The 15,909-nt window shown below is 41.5% G+C and overlaps 1 protein-coding gene across 1 annotated transcript; it reads left to right on the forward strand.

The window, feature by feature from the left end:
• Positions 9,268-13,059, forward strand: LOC109227401 (protein NRT1/ PTR FAMILY 8.1-like). The gene is made up of 6 exons (XM_019392544.1): positions 9,268-9,343; positions 9,520-9,583; positions 9,775-9,905; positions 10,332-10,549; positions 11,131-11,666; positions 11,983-13,059. Exons 3-6 carry the CDS (start codon positions 9,776-9,778, stop codon positions 12,815-12,817), a joined length of 1,719 nt encoding a protein of 572 aa, XP_019248089.1. The 5' UTR covers positions 9,268-9,343; positions 9,520-9,583; position 9,775; the 3' UTR covers positions 12,818-13,059.

The raw sequence follows: 15,909 nt of genomic DNA on the forward strand, positions 1-15,909 counted from the left end.
GCGGGTACGATATCGAGTACTGACCCCGAGCCGCCATAAAATCTCAAATTTTGGTAGACTTCGTGGCCGAATTTACGCCGGCCTTAATACCCAAATTCGAAAGGGAACTACAACTCACCTCAGGGACTACTTCGAGAATCTGGACCCTCTTCCCGGACGGTGCCTCCAACGCGAAGTGGTCCGGGATTGGTATCGTATTAAAGCCACCTACAGGAAGTATAATTAGGTAGTCTATTAGAATTGTGAAATTGACTAACAATGAGGTTGAGTATGAGGTCATGATTGCAGGTCTAGAATTGGCTAAGAGCCTTTGGGCTGAAGTGATCGAAGCCAAGTATGACTCCCTCTTCGTGGTAAATTAAGTCAACGGAACGTTCGAAGTAAAAAAGAACGGATGCGGAGGTACTTGGACAAATTGTAGGTAACCCTACACCAATTTAGGGAATGGACCCTGCAGCATGTACCCCGAGATCAAAACAGCGAGGCCGATGCACTGGCTAACTTGGGGTAGTCGGTCGATTCCGATGAATACAGCTCGGAAGCAGTGGTGCAACTAATGAATTTGGTGATAGAAGAAGGTCATGCAGAAGTGAACTCAACAAGTATAACTTGGGATTGGAGAAACAAATACATAGACTACTTGAAGACAGGAAAATTGCCTTCGGAACCCAAATAATCGAGAGCCCTGCGCACCAAAGCTGCCAGATTTAGTTTGGTCAAAGGGGCATTGTCAGGAGGTCTTTCTTTGGCCCACTATCCAGATGCTTGGGACAGGGAGAGACCGAATACGCCATGAGAGAAGTTTACGATGGCACTTGCGGGAACCATTCGGGGACAGAATCATTGGTTCGGAAGCTCATCAGAGCCACTACTACTGGACCAAAATAGAAAAGGATGCGAAAGACTTCGTACGGAAATGCGACGAGTGCCAAAGGCACGCCCCGATGATCCATCAACTGGGAGAAATGCTCGATTTGGTCATGTCTCTGTGGCCATTTATGAAGTGGGGAATGGACATCGTCGGTCCCCTGTTATGGGCACCCGGTAAAGCTCAATTCATACTATTCATGACCGATCATTTTTCCAAATGGGTCGAGGCTCAAGCGTTGAAGAAGGACCGAGAGAAAGAAGTCATTGACTTCAACTGGGATAACATAATATGTCGATTTGGGATACCGACCGAGATTATTTGCGATAACGAAAAATAATTTGTTGGTAGCAAGGTGAGTAAGTTTTCAAAGATCACAAGATCAAGAAGATACTATCAATGCCTTATCACCCTAGTGGGAACGGGCAGGCGAAATCGACGAACAAGACTATACTCCAAAACCTTAAAAAGAGATTGATCGGTTCGAAAGGAAAATGGAAGGAGATCTTGCCCGAAGTCTTGTGGGCATACCGTATGAGTTAAAAATCAAGCACCGGGGCCACCCCATTTTCTTTGGTCTACGGAGCTGAAGCCTTAATACCAGTCGAGGTGGGGGAATCGAGCCCCAAATTCCACTATGCTACCGAAGATTCAAATGGTGAGGCCGTGATCATGAGCCTACAACTGTTGGACAAAAGGCAGGAGGCCGCCATGGTCCGGTTGGCTGCCCGGAAGCTACAACCGAAGGTCCAACCTCCGACATTTTCAAGTCGGGGACATGGTATTGAGAAAGGTAACACTATACACCAGGGACCCGAACGAAGGGAAACTTGGCCCGAATTGGGAAGGACCGTATTGAGTTGTTAGAATAACCAGCAAAGGCTCATATAACCAAACAAATGGAACGTGGCACACTTAAAGCGGTACTACTGCTAAGGTACGAACTTAATTCATTTTTAATTTTATTATATTACGGACTAACGTATGTAGGTACTCAGCCAAGGGCGGATATGGCTATTAGGTCTGAAAGCACGTTTCCACTCTTTTTTTTCTTGAACCAGTTTTATCTCGAAGTAGGTTTTCCGGCAAGGTTTTAACGAGACAACAGTAAAATGTGCTACCTTAGATTTGAAGACCGGCCTTAAATCGGAATCGATGATTGTTTGCATCAGATAAACAACATCCGAACCCTCATAAGTTCGGCCTCGAATATTGGGGGGCCATTACCCATCGATTAAGATCTTTAGCAAAGGAAAAGAAAATTTTATGTGCCAAAAGCTAAGGCTTGGTGGTTAGGATTCATTGTAAGGGTCAAACGGTCATACGAACCGTGCCCATATAGTCCACTCTTTCCATGGCACAAGTTTTATGCGCCTTCAATCATGTTTCTTGCATATTAAGCAATGAAACAAATTTCTACTTCCCCTACACTTTATTACTGTATATTTTATTTCTTCGATACTGGATCCTAAAGCCCACAGGCAATCCCTACTCGGGGAATGTCGACCGATAAAGATTCGGACGACCCGGGCTACAGAATCCCGGAGGCACAAAGCCTATCAGATAATGCTCGAATATGAAAGGCTACGACCGCCCTAAAAATGGCCCGGAGACGTCCAAAGTCTGTACTCAAAAAATAAAGCCCTTACGAAAAATCAAAACCTGTTAAAAGGTTACCCTCGGCAAAAATATCTTCTAAAAATATTAAGCATCTTAAAGGCCTTCGACTTTACCGAAGATTCGAAGCCACAAGTAACCAAAAGTTGCATCGAATTCGGGCTCCATTCGGACCTCCGAAAAATGGATGATCTAGACTACATCTGATTTTATGTAAAAGCATTAAAAACAATACGGAAATAAAAAATTGCAAGTAGATGCTGGAAAAGTAAAGATACAGTATTGCTGAAAAGGGAAAATTTTATATATTCCAAAATATATTTACAAAGGCACGATAGAACGGCCTCAAAATAAACAAAAAAATACACAAGTAAAAATTGAAAAAGAACCAAGGCATCTACGCCTGATCTTCATTGCGGCTCGACTCATCGCCAGAACCGTCGGAACCCTCAAAACCCTCGGATCCCTTGGAGCCTTCGGGACCCCCAAGCTCATACAATTCCTTTTCCTTGGCCTCAAATCTCCTAGCTTTCTCAATCTCGGCCGATAGGTCGAAACCCCGGGCATGGATCTCTTCGAGTGTCTCTCTCTGGGATAGCTGCTTTATGTACTCAGTCTTCGTCTTTAAGTGGGTCTCGGCTACCACCACATATGCCTTATACCGGGCCAGCAGTTCCTCGACGTCAGTAGAGGTTGCATCCAATTTGGACCTCAGTGTGGCATATTCTTGTCCGAGGGAATCCCGTTCCGTGATGGCCAAGCTCAGCTGTGCCTGGAGATCATCATTTAGCCGAGACCACTTATCAGCCTTGTCCTTTGCAACCCAGAGTTGGTTCTTGGCTAATGCCAACTCCGCTTTTGCAGCCTATTTTGCTGAAGCGAGCAGGTCTATTCTACCCTTCCACGCCTTGGTCATGGCCTTGCCCTCATCCATCTCAGCCCGAAGCTGGTCTATCAGGTCTACCTTCTCTTGGACCTGCGATGTTGCGATGTTAGACACCACAAGAAGCTTCTCATTTTTATCCTCAAAGATCCTTACCTTCTCGACCAGGTCGTCGTGCTCCCGCTTCAAGGACGAAGCCTCCTTCTGAACCTTTTCTACCTCGGCTTGGAGAATTGGGAGGTCTTTGAGGGCCTCGTCTTGTTGCTCACTAAGAGCCTTGTACATGTCCTTCTTCCGGAGTTGCTCTTTGAGCTCGAACTCGAGCTAGCTGATCTCCAAGCGGGATCGAAGGAAGCTTTTATGATGAAGCATTGAAGCCTGAAAAATAATGAAGTTATTAGAACAAGTCTAAAACTAAACAAGGTTCATAAAGGGGTATGAAGGGTAAACGCCTTACCCGGTTCAGTGCTTGTTGCTCCTCGTTGAAGAGGCTCGACATACACACTTTGTTCACTTTGACTGGTCCTCCTTGGTCACCAGGCATTGAAGGTAGCTGGCTATGCCCATCGGAGCGGACAAGACTCGGGCGTCCGTCGGGATCGTAAGAATAACCGCCCTATTGATCTCGGGGTCCACGCTCGGAGTAGGGAATCGTTTCACTAGTTTTGGGCTCAAACTCGGCTCGCCCGCTCCTGATGGTACATCCTTTTTCGGGACCTCCATGTAACGACCCGGCCGGTCGTTTTGAGAGTTAGAGCCCCTATCCCCTATTAACTCCTTCTCCCGTATATTTTTCTACTATTGTAACTTGCCGGGAGGTTTCGTCTTGGCTTTTGAAGTGTTTTAGGACACTTAGTCCCTAAATGGAAGCTTAAGTCTTAAAATTTGGACCATAGTCGGAACAGTGTGAAGACGACTCCAGAATAGAATTATGTCGACTCCGTTAGCTTCGTTGGGTGATTTTGGGCTTAGGGGCGTGTCCGGATTGTGTTTTGGAGGTCCGTAGCTCATTTAGGCTTGAAATGGCAAAAGTCAAATTTTTGGAGTTTTGGGCCGGAAGTGGAATTTTTGATTTCGGGGTCGGAATCCAATTTCGAAAGTTGGAGTAGGTACGTAGTGTTGAATATGACTTATGTGAAAAATTTGGGATCAATTGGATGTGGTATGGTTGGTTTTGGCATCGGTTGTCGAATTTGGAAGTTTCAAGTTCATTAGGTTTGGATTGGAGGATGAATTGTGTTTTTAGAGTTGTTTGATGTGATTTGAGGGCTAGACTAAGTTTGTATGGTGTTTTAGGATTGGTTGGTATATTTGGTTGAGGTCTCGGGGGCCTCGGGTGTCTTTCGGATGCTCAACGGATTGAAAATTGGACTTAGGCCATTGCTGAAGATTTTCTGGTGCTGGTGTAATCGCACCTACGGAGAGGTCACCGCAGGTGCGAGCCCGTAGAAGCGGGACTTGGAGCGCAGAAGCGAAATCGAAAAGCCCAGGCCGAGATCGCAGGTGCGAGGTTATTTCCGCATCTGCGATGCCCGCAGATGCGAGGAAGGAATCGCAGATGCGGTGAAGGACCACAGGAGCGGAAGAGATTCCGCAGGAGCGGGCGCGCAGGTGCGGCCCATTGCTCGTAGAAGAGGGACTTGAGGACTTAAGTTCCGCACCTACGATGGAATTTTCGCAGGTGCAGCGCCGCAGGTGTGAAGAGAGGTCCGCATATGCGGTTTGACTAGCAGAAAAAGGGGGGAAATCGAGGGTTTGATTCATTTCACCATTTTTGGACTTGGGAGATCGAGATTTGGCGATTCTTTCAGGGATTTTCAGAGAGAGCGTTGGGGTAACGATTCCTTACTCGATTTTGGTTGCATTTCATTAATCTATTGTTGTTTTCTTCATTTAATCAAGGAATTTGAGTGAGGAAGTTGGGGAAATGGGGAAAAAGTTCCCCAACCGAATTTATGAGTTTTGAGTGAGATTTTGACATCGGATTTGGATAATTTTGGTACGAGTGAACTCGTGACTGAATGAGTGTTCATAATTTGTAACGTTTACCCGATTCCGGGACGTGGGCCCTGGGAGGCTTTTTGGGCGTTTTTCTAATTTCTTGCCTTAGCTTTGATTTTTGTTAGCTAGATTAGTTTCTTGTAGCTATATTTTCTTATTTAATTGGTTTTGGCTAGATTTGAGCCATTTATAGTCGAATATTCGTGGAAAGAGCATTGTTTCGGATTGATTGAGCTTGGTTCGAGGTAAGTGGCTTGCCTAACCTTGTGTGGGGGAACTCCCTTTAGGATATGGTACTGTTTGATGCTTGAGCGCCGAGTACGTGAGGTGACGTTTCACTAAGTCATAACCTGCTTTCTCCTTGTTATATGTACTATCCTGTTTAGATTAGGAAAGCATGCCTACGTGTTTTAACTGTCTATTTGAACTCGATGCAGCATGTTTAGTGAAATAACCTGCCCTCCTTGATTTGAACTTAGTCTAAACTGTAGGTTTTCTTGCTGTAACTGTTGTTTATATTGGGTTGAGCTACATATTTACTTTGGGACTGCGAAACGGTATTCTAGGAGATCCCCCTACACCGCATATTTACTTTGGGACTACAGAATGGTATTCCGGGAGATCCCCCTGCACTGTATGGGACTACAGAACGGTATTTCGGGAGATCCCCGTGTATTGCATTTACGTTTGGGACTACAGGACGGTATCCTGGGAGATCCCCTGTTGTTATTTCTGTGTACCAAGCCTTTGACTTTTACGATTTCATTCTTGTTTAGTTTTAGTCTTTATTTTATAATGATATTTCATTTCTGCCTTATCTTATTATATATTTTTCAGTAGGGCCCTAACCTGACCTTGTCACTACTCGACCGAGGATAGTCTTGGCACTTACTGGGTACCATTGTGGTGTACTCATGCCCTTTCCTGCACATATTTTCCGTGTGCAGATCCAGGTACTAGCTATTAGCCTCGAGTCTAGTTGCGTGGTTGCTGCTTCAGGAGACTTCAAGGTACATCTGCCGCGTCCGCAGACCTCGGAGTCCCCTTCTATCTCCTTGTGTTGGTTTCCCCCTTGTTTCCTTCAGACATAAATGTATAGAGCAGTTAGAAACTCTTAGAAGCTTGTGACATTGCGACATTCCGGGTTTTGGGAAAAGATGATTATTGTTTATGCTGAGTGGCACCGTTTCTGCTTATTAACTATATTTGTTAGCTGTTATCTTTGTGTTTTCATTTCATTTCCGCATTAAAGGGAAATGACAAATACTCGAGAAGGAAAATACTTACGGGATGCGTTCCACTTTTCTGGGAATGGTAGAAATTCGGAGAAGATGAGGTCTTCGGTTTTCACCCGAACGAACCTCCCATGCATGCCTCGATCTTGGTCCTCACCGATGCTTGAGAACGGAGCCTTGCTCGCTCGGCGAACGAGCTTGATTAACCCCCCTCGGAAGATTCGGGGATTGTATAGACTAAGCAGATGGTCGAGAGTGAACTCAGGTGCTTCGGTGTTGTTCACAAAGTGTCGAAGGAGGATTATGATCCTCCAAAAGAATGGGTGAATCTGCCCAAGGCAGACCTCGTACCTTTTACAAAAGTCAAGAACTACGGGGTCCACCGGGGCAAGCGTGAAGGGGTAAGTGTAAACACTTAAGTACCCCTTCACGTGAGCAGTAATATCATCGTCAGGCCCGTGGACGACCACCTCCTTACCCTCCCAGTTACAGTCCACTTGAACTGTGGGTAGTATTTCCTCAGTAACGGAGCATATGTATCTCCATGCTCCTTCGCCTCGATCCTATTGACAAGAGGCTTTCTCGACATTAAAATAGTAACCAATAGAGTAGCCCCCAGGTATGAAGCCTTCAAACGGGGTCCTGGGCCACCTCAGGAATGGTCGCCTCGGCATCTGCGTCCGGGTTGGAAGATGAAGGAGCGGTTTGCTGCGGCACGAATTTGGAAGTTTTTGCCATTGGAATCTGGGAGATATGAAGGTCTGAAGGAAAAATATGAAGGTTTGAAGATGAGATGAAGATATGAAGGTCTGGATAGAAGATTCAAAGAGAATAAGTAAGAAGATATTAAGTCCAAAGGAACAATGTATGAAGATTGAAAGGAGTTGAACGGCAAGTAGAGAATTCGAGGGTAAGTCTAAGAGTTCTGGGGTCGGCAAGTAGAAAAGTAAAAAAAGGGTCGGATCTTTTATAGAGGAAGGATAATCAATGCGCGACGTTTCACATTCAAGGATAGTCAACCGGCGGTTGACACATGTCCGAAGTCAGAACAACGCGACTGATGGGATGTTTCGTTGACCCATCATCTCGATTGTAACGCACAAAGGAAGGAACCGAGGTTCATTTATCGCTTTCCGTCGTTTTGGTAAACCTACTCTTCAGAAAACAAGGGGACTATCTGTGTACGGGTAATATCGGGGGATAATGTCTACCTTGATTTTTCGATGAGAAAATGGAGGGGGAGCACGAATGCATGAGATTGTAATCGAGGTTCGAGACCCTTCGTATCAAGATCCGGGAAGAGTGAACGATGTGTCCGCCATCGGGTACGATAAAGCAATACGCCCAGGGCCAAAAATAAGTTCTAAGACCTCGGGAGACCTGGTGAACGGTTATGCATGACGGGTAGAGAGCTGCGATACTCGCTCTCAACCGGATATCACGGCGCGAATTTCGCTCGATGTTGATTATGGATCAATAATTACCGTGAAAGGAAGATTTTTTAACTTTTTTAGACTTATACTAAGGTTGAAACTCTCCTACTATATAAAGGAAAAATTTTTCTTTTGTATCACACATTGTAATACGTGAATCAAGGCAATACAAGTTTATTTTCTGTTTTTTAGCTATTGTTAAAGTTTTGCTCATTTGTTCTGTTCTTCATTCACGACTGGGCTTGAATCGAGGGTCCAACCGAGGACGAGGTCAGTGGCGAAGTTGACCACCCTTCGTCGAAAAATTGTACTATGTATATAGGTAAAATATTACATTTTAGAGGTATATAACACATATTGAACACCCTTTGTCGGAATTTTTTTCACTTGTTTTAAATTTGAACACCCTTGAAAAAATTTCTAGCTTCGCCACTGGACGAGGTCATTAGTCAGTCTAAATTCAGGCTTGGCCATAATATTGTAATTGGTTTGAATGTTTATTTCATTTCTAACTTATTTATTTGATATTCTTAATTGTTCTTGTTAAATCAAACCATATATCTTTAAAATCGTGTATAAATTTAATTGTTACCCAATTTAGGGAAAAATTCAAAAATAGCCAGATTTACAACTGGTCGTTCAAAAATAGCCCAGTTTCAAAAGTAATCGAAATTTAGTCACTTTTCATGTAAAGATAAATCTGAACGAAAACACTGTTCAAAACCCGGAAAAATACGCCAGTATATTATGCTGGAGTTCCAGCATAAGTATACTTGAACTCCAGCATATTATACTGGAGTTCCAAGATAAGTATGCTGGAACTCCAGCATAATATGATGGAGTTCCAGCATAACTACACTAGAACTCCAGCATAATATACTGGAGTTTGGAGCACCGGTGCTTCAGTCTCCAGTATATTATACTGGAGCCAACAAAGTATACCGGTCCAGCATAATATGCTGGAGTTCATACACAGGTGCAACGAACTCCAGTATATTATGCTGGACCGGTCTCTGCTACAGCAAAATAGTGGTTATTTTTCATTGACTTGGTAAACGCTGGCTATTTCTGAATGACCAGTCCGAAAACTGGCTATACCGTGCTATTTTGACCCCAATTTAGGGTAAACAATTATACTTTTAAAATCATCGCTAGGAATTTAATATTTATTGAACTTTAGTGCAATATAATTATTGTGTGTTGAAAATACTAGATCCAGTTAAATAGCTCCATCCGCCTCTGGTTTTGTTGACCTGACGTGAAAACGGCATGATGAGAAGACTAACTTGTCATTGAGTGACACAATGTGACATTAATTACTCTTTCCCTCACTATAGTTTACAAGTCAACTCATTCAACGCAAGAACCGGAGAAATCTTTATTCAAAAGCTTTTTTGATTATTGGGTGTCTTTATTTATGAATCATTTGGGCCATCCAGCTCACTCTTGGATCTAATTATCTTTCCTTCTTTTCTTCTTTAGCTTGACGTCTTAGCACAGCAATTCTGCTGAGTTTTGGGAACCAAATAAACACTTTCGAATTCAAGTATGTACTATACCCTTTTTGTATCTCTCTCTTGGTTTAGATCTTAACCTGCTTGTCAGTTTTCAAGTTATTTAAAGTTTTTTTTTTATCGAACGATTACCATGCAGAAATTTTGTAATTTGAGCTTTTCAAACGATTAGCAATTGATTGAGTGTTTATAGTTTTGAACCTGCTAAACTTCTAATTTGCAGTATGCAGAAAGACATGGGAGAAGTTTCTGGAGAAGATGATTTGTATACGAAAGATGGAACAGTTGATTACCGCAATAATCCAGCTAAGAAGACTGAAACTGGGACTTGGAAAGCCTGCCCTTTCATTTTAGGTACTCATGCTCGACATTCTTAATTTTTTTTTCTTTTCCATTTTTCCTCCTTTAGAACATTATTATTTCATGGATTAACTTGTATGTTCTGGCAGAGTAAAAACAATTTATATTCAAAGTAATTTAACATGTTTTAGCGGGTAACCTGTCTTATTATTTCTTATTGATTGTTTGCTACTATGTTGTATCAATCATGGAATTGTCAATTTTATTGTTTTATTCTGGGATTACTCTGGCAGGTATAAGTTATCCCAATACTATTTTTAATCCTGAGTTGACTTATCCCAGGCCTAGTAACCAAACAAGGGATAATGCGGTACTAATTTTTATCCTAGGATTATTTTTGCTTATCCGTCATATGAAACGACCCCTTCGTATTTAATAGGTTTATGGTTAGTAATTTAGAAAGGGAATATTTGTTGGCAGGAAACGAGTGTTGTGAAAGATTGGCATACTATGGGATGAGCACAAATCTTGTTTTGTATTTCAAGAAAAGGCTCAACCAACACAGTGCTACAGCTTCAAAGAATGTGTCAAATTGGTCCGGAACATGCTACATCACACCACTAATTGGAGCATTTCTAGCAGATGCATATCTAGGAAGATACTGGACAATTGCCTGCTTCTCAATCATCTATGTAATTGTAAGTTTTATATCTGTTGAAGTACATTAGCTCTTCACTAGACTCTGTAACTTGTTTGTGTTGAATTGTGTGATCACCTCCTTTAGAAGTTTAAGCGGGTAGAGACAATCTAGTTTCATTTACTGAATTACGTTTCAATACGCCCCTTACGTGCAGGCCAATTTTTTTTTCATGGGTCAAGCACGTGGAACTTTTTTCTTCTTTTTCTAGCAGTGACTTGAACCTAGGACTTTTGTCTGATTTGATACTATATTGTATTGTGTAACCACCTTTTCTAAAAGCTTAAATGGCTAGAGAGAACACACTTTTATTTATGGTGGAAACTGACAAGAAAAACTTGGTGCAATGTAAACATGTTACACACACAAAACATGTAAAGGATGAATAAGCAGGGGGAAAATGAATTTTTTGGAGCCTATGCCAAAGTGCTACCTTTAACTTGCTGAGTTATAATTGATTCTCATCAACTTAAAGGATGAAAGAATAAATAAATAAATAAATAAATAAATGTTTAAAACCACAGTCTCAGCTTAAATTCCTTTTATGGGGAACTTAGAAGCATAAATATATGTTTCTTGCAGGGGATGACTCTGTTGACATTGTCAGCTTCTGTCCCAGGCCTAAAGCCAAGCAGTGATCCAAAGGAAGTGCAAACTGCAGTTTGCTTTGTTGCACTTTACCTCATAGCATTGGGCACTGGTGGGATTAAGCCTTGCGTTTCATCTTATGGGGCGGATCAGTTTGATGATGTTGATGAAGTTGAGAAGAAACACAAGTCATCTTTCTTTAATTGGTTCTATTTTTCGATTAATATCGGTGCTCTTATTGCTTCTTCAGTGCTGGTCTGGATACAAGACAATGTGGGCTGGGGCTGGGGTTTTGGAATTCCAGCAGTGACTATGGCCATTGCTGTAGTGAGCTTCTTTTCAGGTACCCGATTGTATCGCAACCAAAAACCTGGAGGGAGCCCCCTGACTCGCATATGTCAAGTGGTTGTTGCGTCCTTCAGAAAATTTAAAGTTGATGTGCCTGGAGACAAAACTTCCTTGTATGAGACAACAGATGCTGAGTCTGCAATCACAGGGAGTCGCAAGCTTGATCATACGCAAGACCTTCGGTGAGCAACTGTTGATATCCTTGAAGCTTTCCATAATTATTTTTGATGTAATGCATTTGCCCAAAAAACTAGTGACTGTCTAGGAATGAGAAAAATTATTAACATGATCATCTTTATTACAGTGAATGGTTCAGTATTCTAGTGATACTTTACCTGGACCTGGTTCATATGTACACAGCCCACTGACTTGTTGGACCAATTTTTGTGCTGTCCATGTTGATTAATGTTGAATTCTATCAACTTTTTTCGGCATTTTTAACGGTTCTCCTATTTTCCATGATGAAACAAATGATTTACAACTGATGTTATCATGCAGTTTCTTCGACAAGGCAGCAGTGCAGACAGAATCTGACCATATGAAAGGCAATATAGACCAGTGGAGACTTTGCACTGTGACCCAAGTTGAGGAGCTCAAAGCCATTATACGATTGCTACCTATATGGGCCACGGGTATCATATTTAGTGCTGTATACAGTCAAATGAGTACCATGTTTGTGTTGCAAGGAGCGTCCATGGACACTCGCGTAGGAAATTCCAGCTTCAAGATTCCACCAGCATCACTTAGCATTTTCGACACTCTCAGTGTTATATTCTGGGTTCCCATTTATGACCAACTTATTGTCCCAATTGCTAGGAAGATTACAGGTCACAAGAATGGCTTGACACAACTACAGAGAATGGGTACAGGGCTCTTCATATCCATCTTTGCCATGGTATCTGCCGCTGTTCTAGAGCTCTTTCGGCTAAAGTATGTGAAAAAACATAACTACTATGAACTGGAGCAGGTCCCCATGTCAATATTTTGGCAGGTTCCACAGTATTTCCTTATAGGTTGTGCAGAAGTTTTCACATTCATCGGTCAGTTGGAGTTCTTCTACGATCAAGCACCAGATGCCATGAGAAGTTTGTGTTCGGCTTTATCACTGACTACCGTTGCACTTGGGAATTACTTGAGTTCGCTGCTTGTGACAATTGTCATGAATATTACAACCAAGAATGGGAAACCCGGATGGATACCAGATAACCTGAACTATGGTCACCTTGACTACTTCTATTACCTTTTGGCTGTGCTGAGTGTACTGAATTTGGGAGCTTATCTCATGATAGCGAAGTGGTATACTTACAAAAGGCCAGTGGGAACTCTGCGTTGAAGGTTGAAGTGGCATAACAAAAGTAAGCTTTTTATTTTTGGGTTAAATAGGGTTCAAGAACTTGTAAATATAGTTTGATTGGAATATCATATGTTGTACTCAAACATATTTCTGTAAAACTAGTGCACAGTCACCACTATCCATATGATGTGAAAGACGTCAGTTTCAATATGATCTGTTCTACTTGTAACACCTCCCACTTAAGACTGATAAATATGATCATGTTTAGCGTTTCTTTCTTATTCTTGCTGAAATTCCATCACTCCCTACTCAATGGACTCTTACAAAGGTTCAATCCTTGTTATCTTAATTTGTCTCTATAATAAGGGCATTTTATCTAAGTATTCTTGATTATGCTCGATTAATAAGTGTCAGAATTAATAATCACGGGGCAAGATCAACATTAGCGTACCTGTCAACGCAACGGAAGAATTGTTGAACTCACCACCAAAATAATAGCCCCAAGTCGTATTCTGAATCACAATGAAACAGAGTTTTTTTTCACAAACTAGATGCCTAAAGTTTACTGTGTTCTTCCTTTCTTGTCTAGGTAGAATCTCTGTACTGAAGAGAATATATAGAGAAGAGGAGATGGGGAGAACTATCGATAACCTTCTGTTTCCACGCTGCCACTTCTTTTTAACGTGTGACACTTCCCCTATCCTTATGGGAGTTAATTAACTTCCCTGATAATATTAACTTCCATCAGCCTTATCCCTTATAAGTGGGCTGGTTCAGTCCACATGGGCGACCCGTAACTTAAAACCCAATATCCTACATCTCCCACTTCGCACATGGTGGACTAGATCCAAGCTGGTACCATGGCAATAACACACGTAATTCATACTAGCAAATAGTTCGTGCGACCTGCGAGCATTAAGAGCTACTTTATTCTTACACCCTTTAAGGTTATTTAACAGCTCTATGTAGAAATCCAATCACATGCAGAAGGGATTTACTACTAACATGAGGATCTTGTTACTCGCAATACCCCAGACATCACCTGCTACTCCAGTAGCTAGTTATTTAATCCCTCATCCTCGAAAGAGGTGAACTCGAGTTCATGTTTAACTTTGTATTCATAATTACATTTGATACCCTCATGGTAAGTGTAATGGTCGACCTATGAACACAAGTTAAATTACTAAAAATTTTTTAGTTGTCTTCCCTTTCTACTTGAATCTTTCCATTCCAAATCAACTGCTTTCCTAGACATGCACTGCATTGCCGAATCACTCATGGTTATTAGTGACATGCTAAAGTAGCAACATTGATTGGCACTTCAAGAGACAGTAAAGGTCAAAGGGTATTCTAATAAAAGTTGATATAACTTCTTTGGGATCTCACACAATGAAGGAACAAGGACTCATTCTTCCATTATCCCATTGGTCGATAGCACACGTGGTATGAAACACATGTTACGGTGTTTTCACCTTATATTGGTGCGTGTGTCTTATTCTTTTAATCATTCAACACCGTACAGATCTTGGTCTAGACACCTCCAAATGTCTAACCCATGTTTCTCACTTCAATAATCCTTAAACTATCTCCTTAGAGAAACTTGCACCTGGCTTACAAAACAAGTCATAATTGAATTGTGAAATTCGTGAGTCTGATTAGTTGTCAAGACCGACCTCTATAAGGAAATATAACCTCGCATTATCCAAGGTTCTATAAGGTCTCATCTCTTCACGATTCTTAACGTAAGAGGCGATTGCTCGTGTGAGAGAGCCAATCTTGCGACTTGTTCGATACACTTTATCAACAAAACATTCATCACATACATACCAGATATAAGCATAATTCAAGAGTCAAATATTGATGAGCATATTATAATACTTAAGTCATTTTACAATACATAAATATGTTCATATCCTTCGCAAACCTAGAGCCATAACATGTTTCTCAAACAGATCTCTAGATATCGCCTTTGTAAAAGGATCGGCTATCATGCTTCGCGTAGGAATGTACTGTAAATTTATCTCTCCACTTGCTACTACGTCTCTCACAAAGTTATACTTGATGTCAATGTGTTTGGTCTTGCTGTGATACTTAGGATCTTTTGTATATGCAATAACTGCTTGACTATCACAGTATAGAGTCATGGGACCCTGAGAGTTCTTTGTAATATCCAAATGTTCAAAGAATCTCTTCAACCAAACAACTTCTTGTACTGCAGACGCACAAGCCACGAACTCAGCTTCCATTGTTGAAAGGGTTGTACAGGTTTGTTTCTTACTTTTTCATGATATAGCACCACCATTAAGTAAGAAGGCATAACCAGATGTTGATTTTCTATCATTCGATCACCAACCCAAGCATCTGTATATCCTCTCAAGTATACATCATTTCCACTATAACATAGTGAATAATCTGCAGTTCTCTTCAGGTATCTAAAAATTCTCTTCACAACTTTCCAATGATCTCTTCCAGGATTGGATTGATACCTGCTAACCAGACCTACGGTATAACAAATGTCAGGGCGAGTACACATCATAGCGTACATCAAGCTCCCAACAGCACTTGAATATGGAACTCGAGGCATGTCTTCCTTTTCATTTTCAGTCTTGGGACACATTTCAAGGCTTAAAGTTTCACCTCTCGCTATAGGAGTATCCATGGATTTGCAACCATTCATGCGAAAATGCTCCAAAATTTTCTTTATATAAGTTTCTTGAGATAGGCTCAATAACTTTTTGGAACGGTCTCTTTGGATCTTAACTCCAAGGATATAGTCTGCCTCGCCCATATCTTTCGTGTCAAATGACTTTGAAAGCCATGACTTGATAGTTTTTAAATACTCCAAATTGTTTCCGGCCAATAAAATATCGTCCACATAAAGAGAAAGAATTACAAACATCCCATTGGACTTCTTCACATAAATGCAATGGTCTTCATTGATCATGGTGAAATCATATGAGATCACCTCCTTGTGAAATCTCAAATACCATTGCCTTGAAGATTGCTTCAGGCCATAAATAGATCTTTTCAATTTACAGACCTTCTTTTCTTGGCCTTTAACGATGAAGCCTATAGGTTGTTCCATGTAGATCTCTTTGTTTAGTTCTCCATTGAGAAAAGTTGTCTTCACG

The sequence above is a fragment of the Nicotiana attenuata genome, chromosome 6 (assembly GCF_001879085.1).
Source record: "Nicotiana attenuata strain UT chromosome 6, NIATTr2, whole genome shotgun sequence".
Taxonomy (NCBI): Eukaryota; Viridiplantae; Streptophyta; class Magnoliopsida; order Solanales; family Solanaceae; genus Nicotiana; species Nicotiana attenuata.

Coding starts and splice junctions, on each gene's coding strand:
- LOC109227401 (XM_019392544.1), top strand. CDS start 9,776: ATGCAGAAAGACATGGGAGAAGTTTCTGGAGAAGATGATTTGTATACG. Junction 10,550..11,130: donor TCTCAATCATCTATGTAATT/GTAAGTTTTATA, acceptor TGTTTCTTGCAG/GGGATGACTCTGTTGACATT. Junction 11,667..11,982: donor GATCATACGCAAGACCTTCG/GTGAGCAACTGT, acceptor GTTATCATGCAG/TTTCTTCGACAAGGCAGCAG.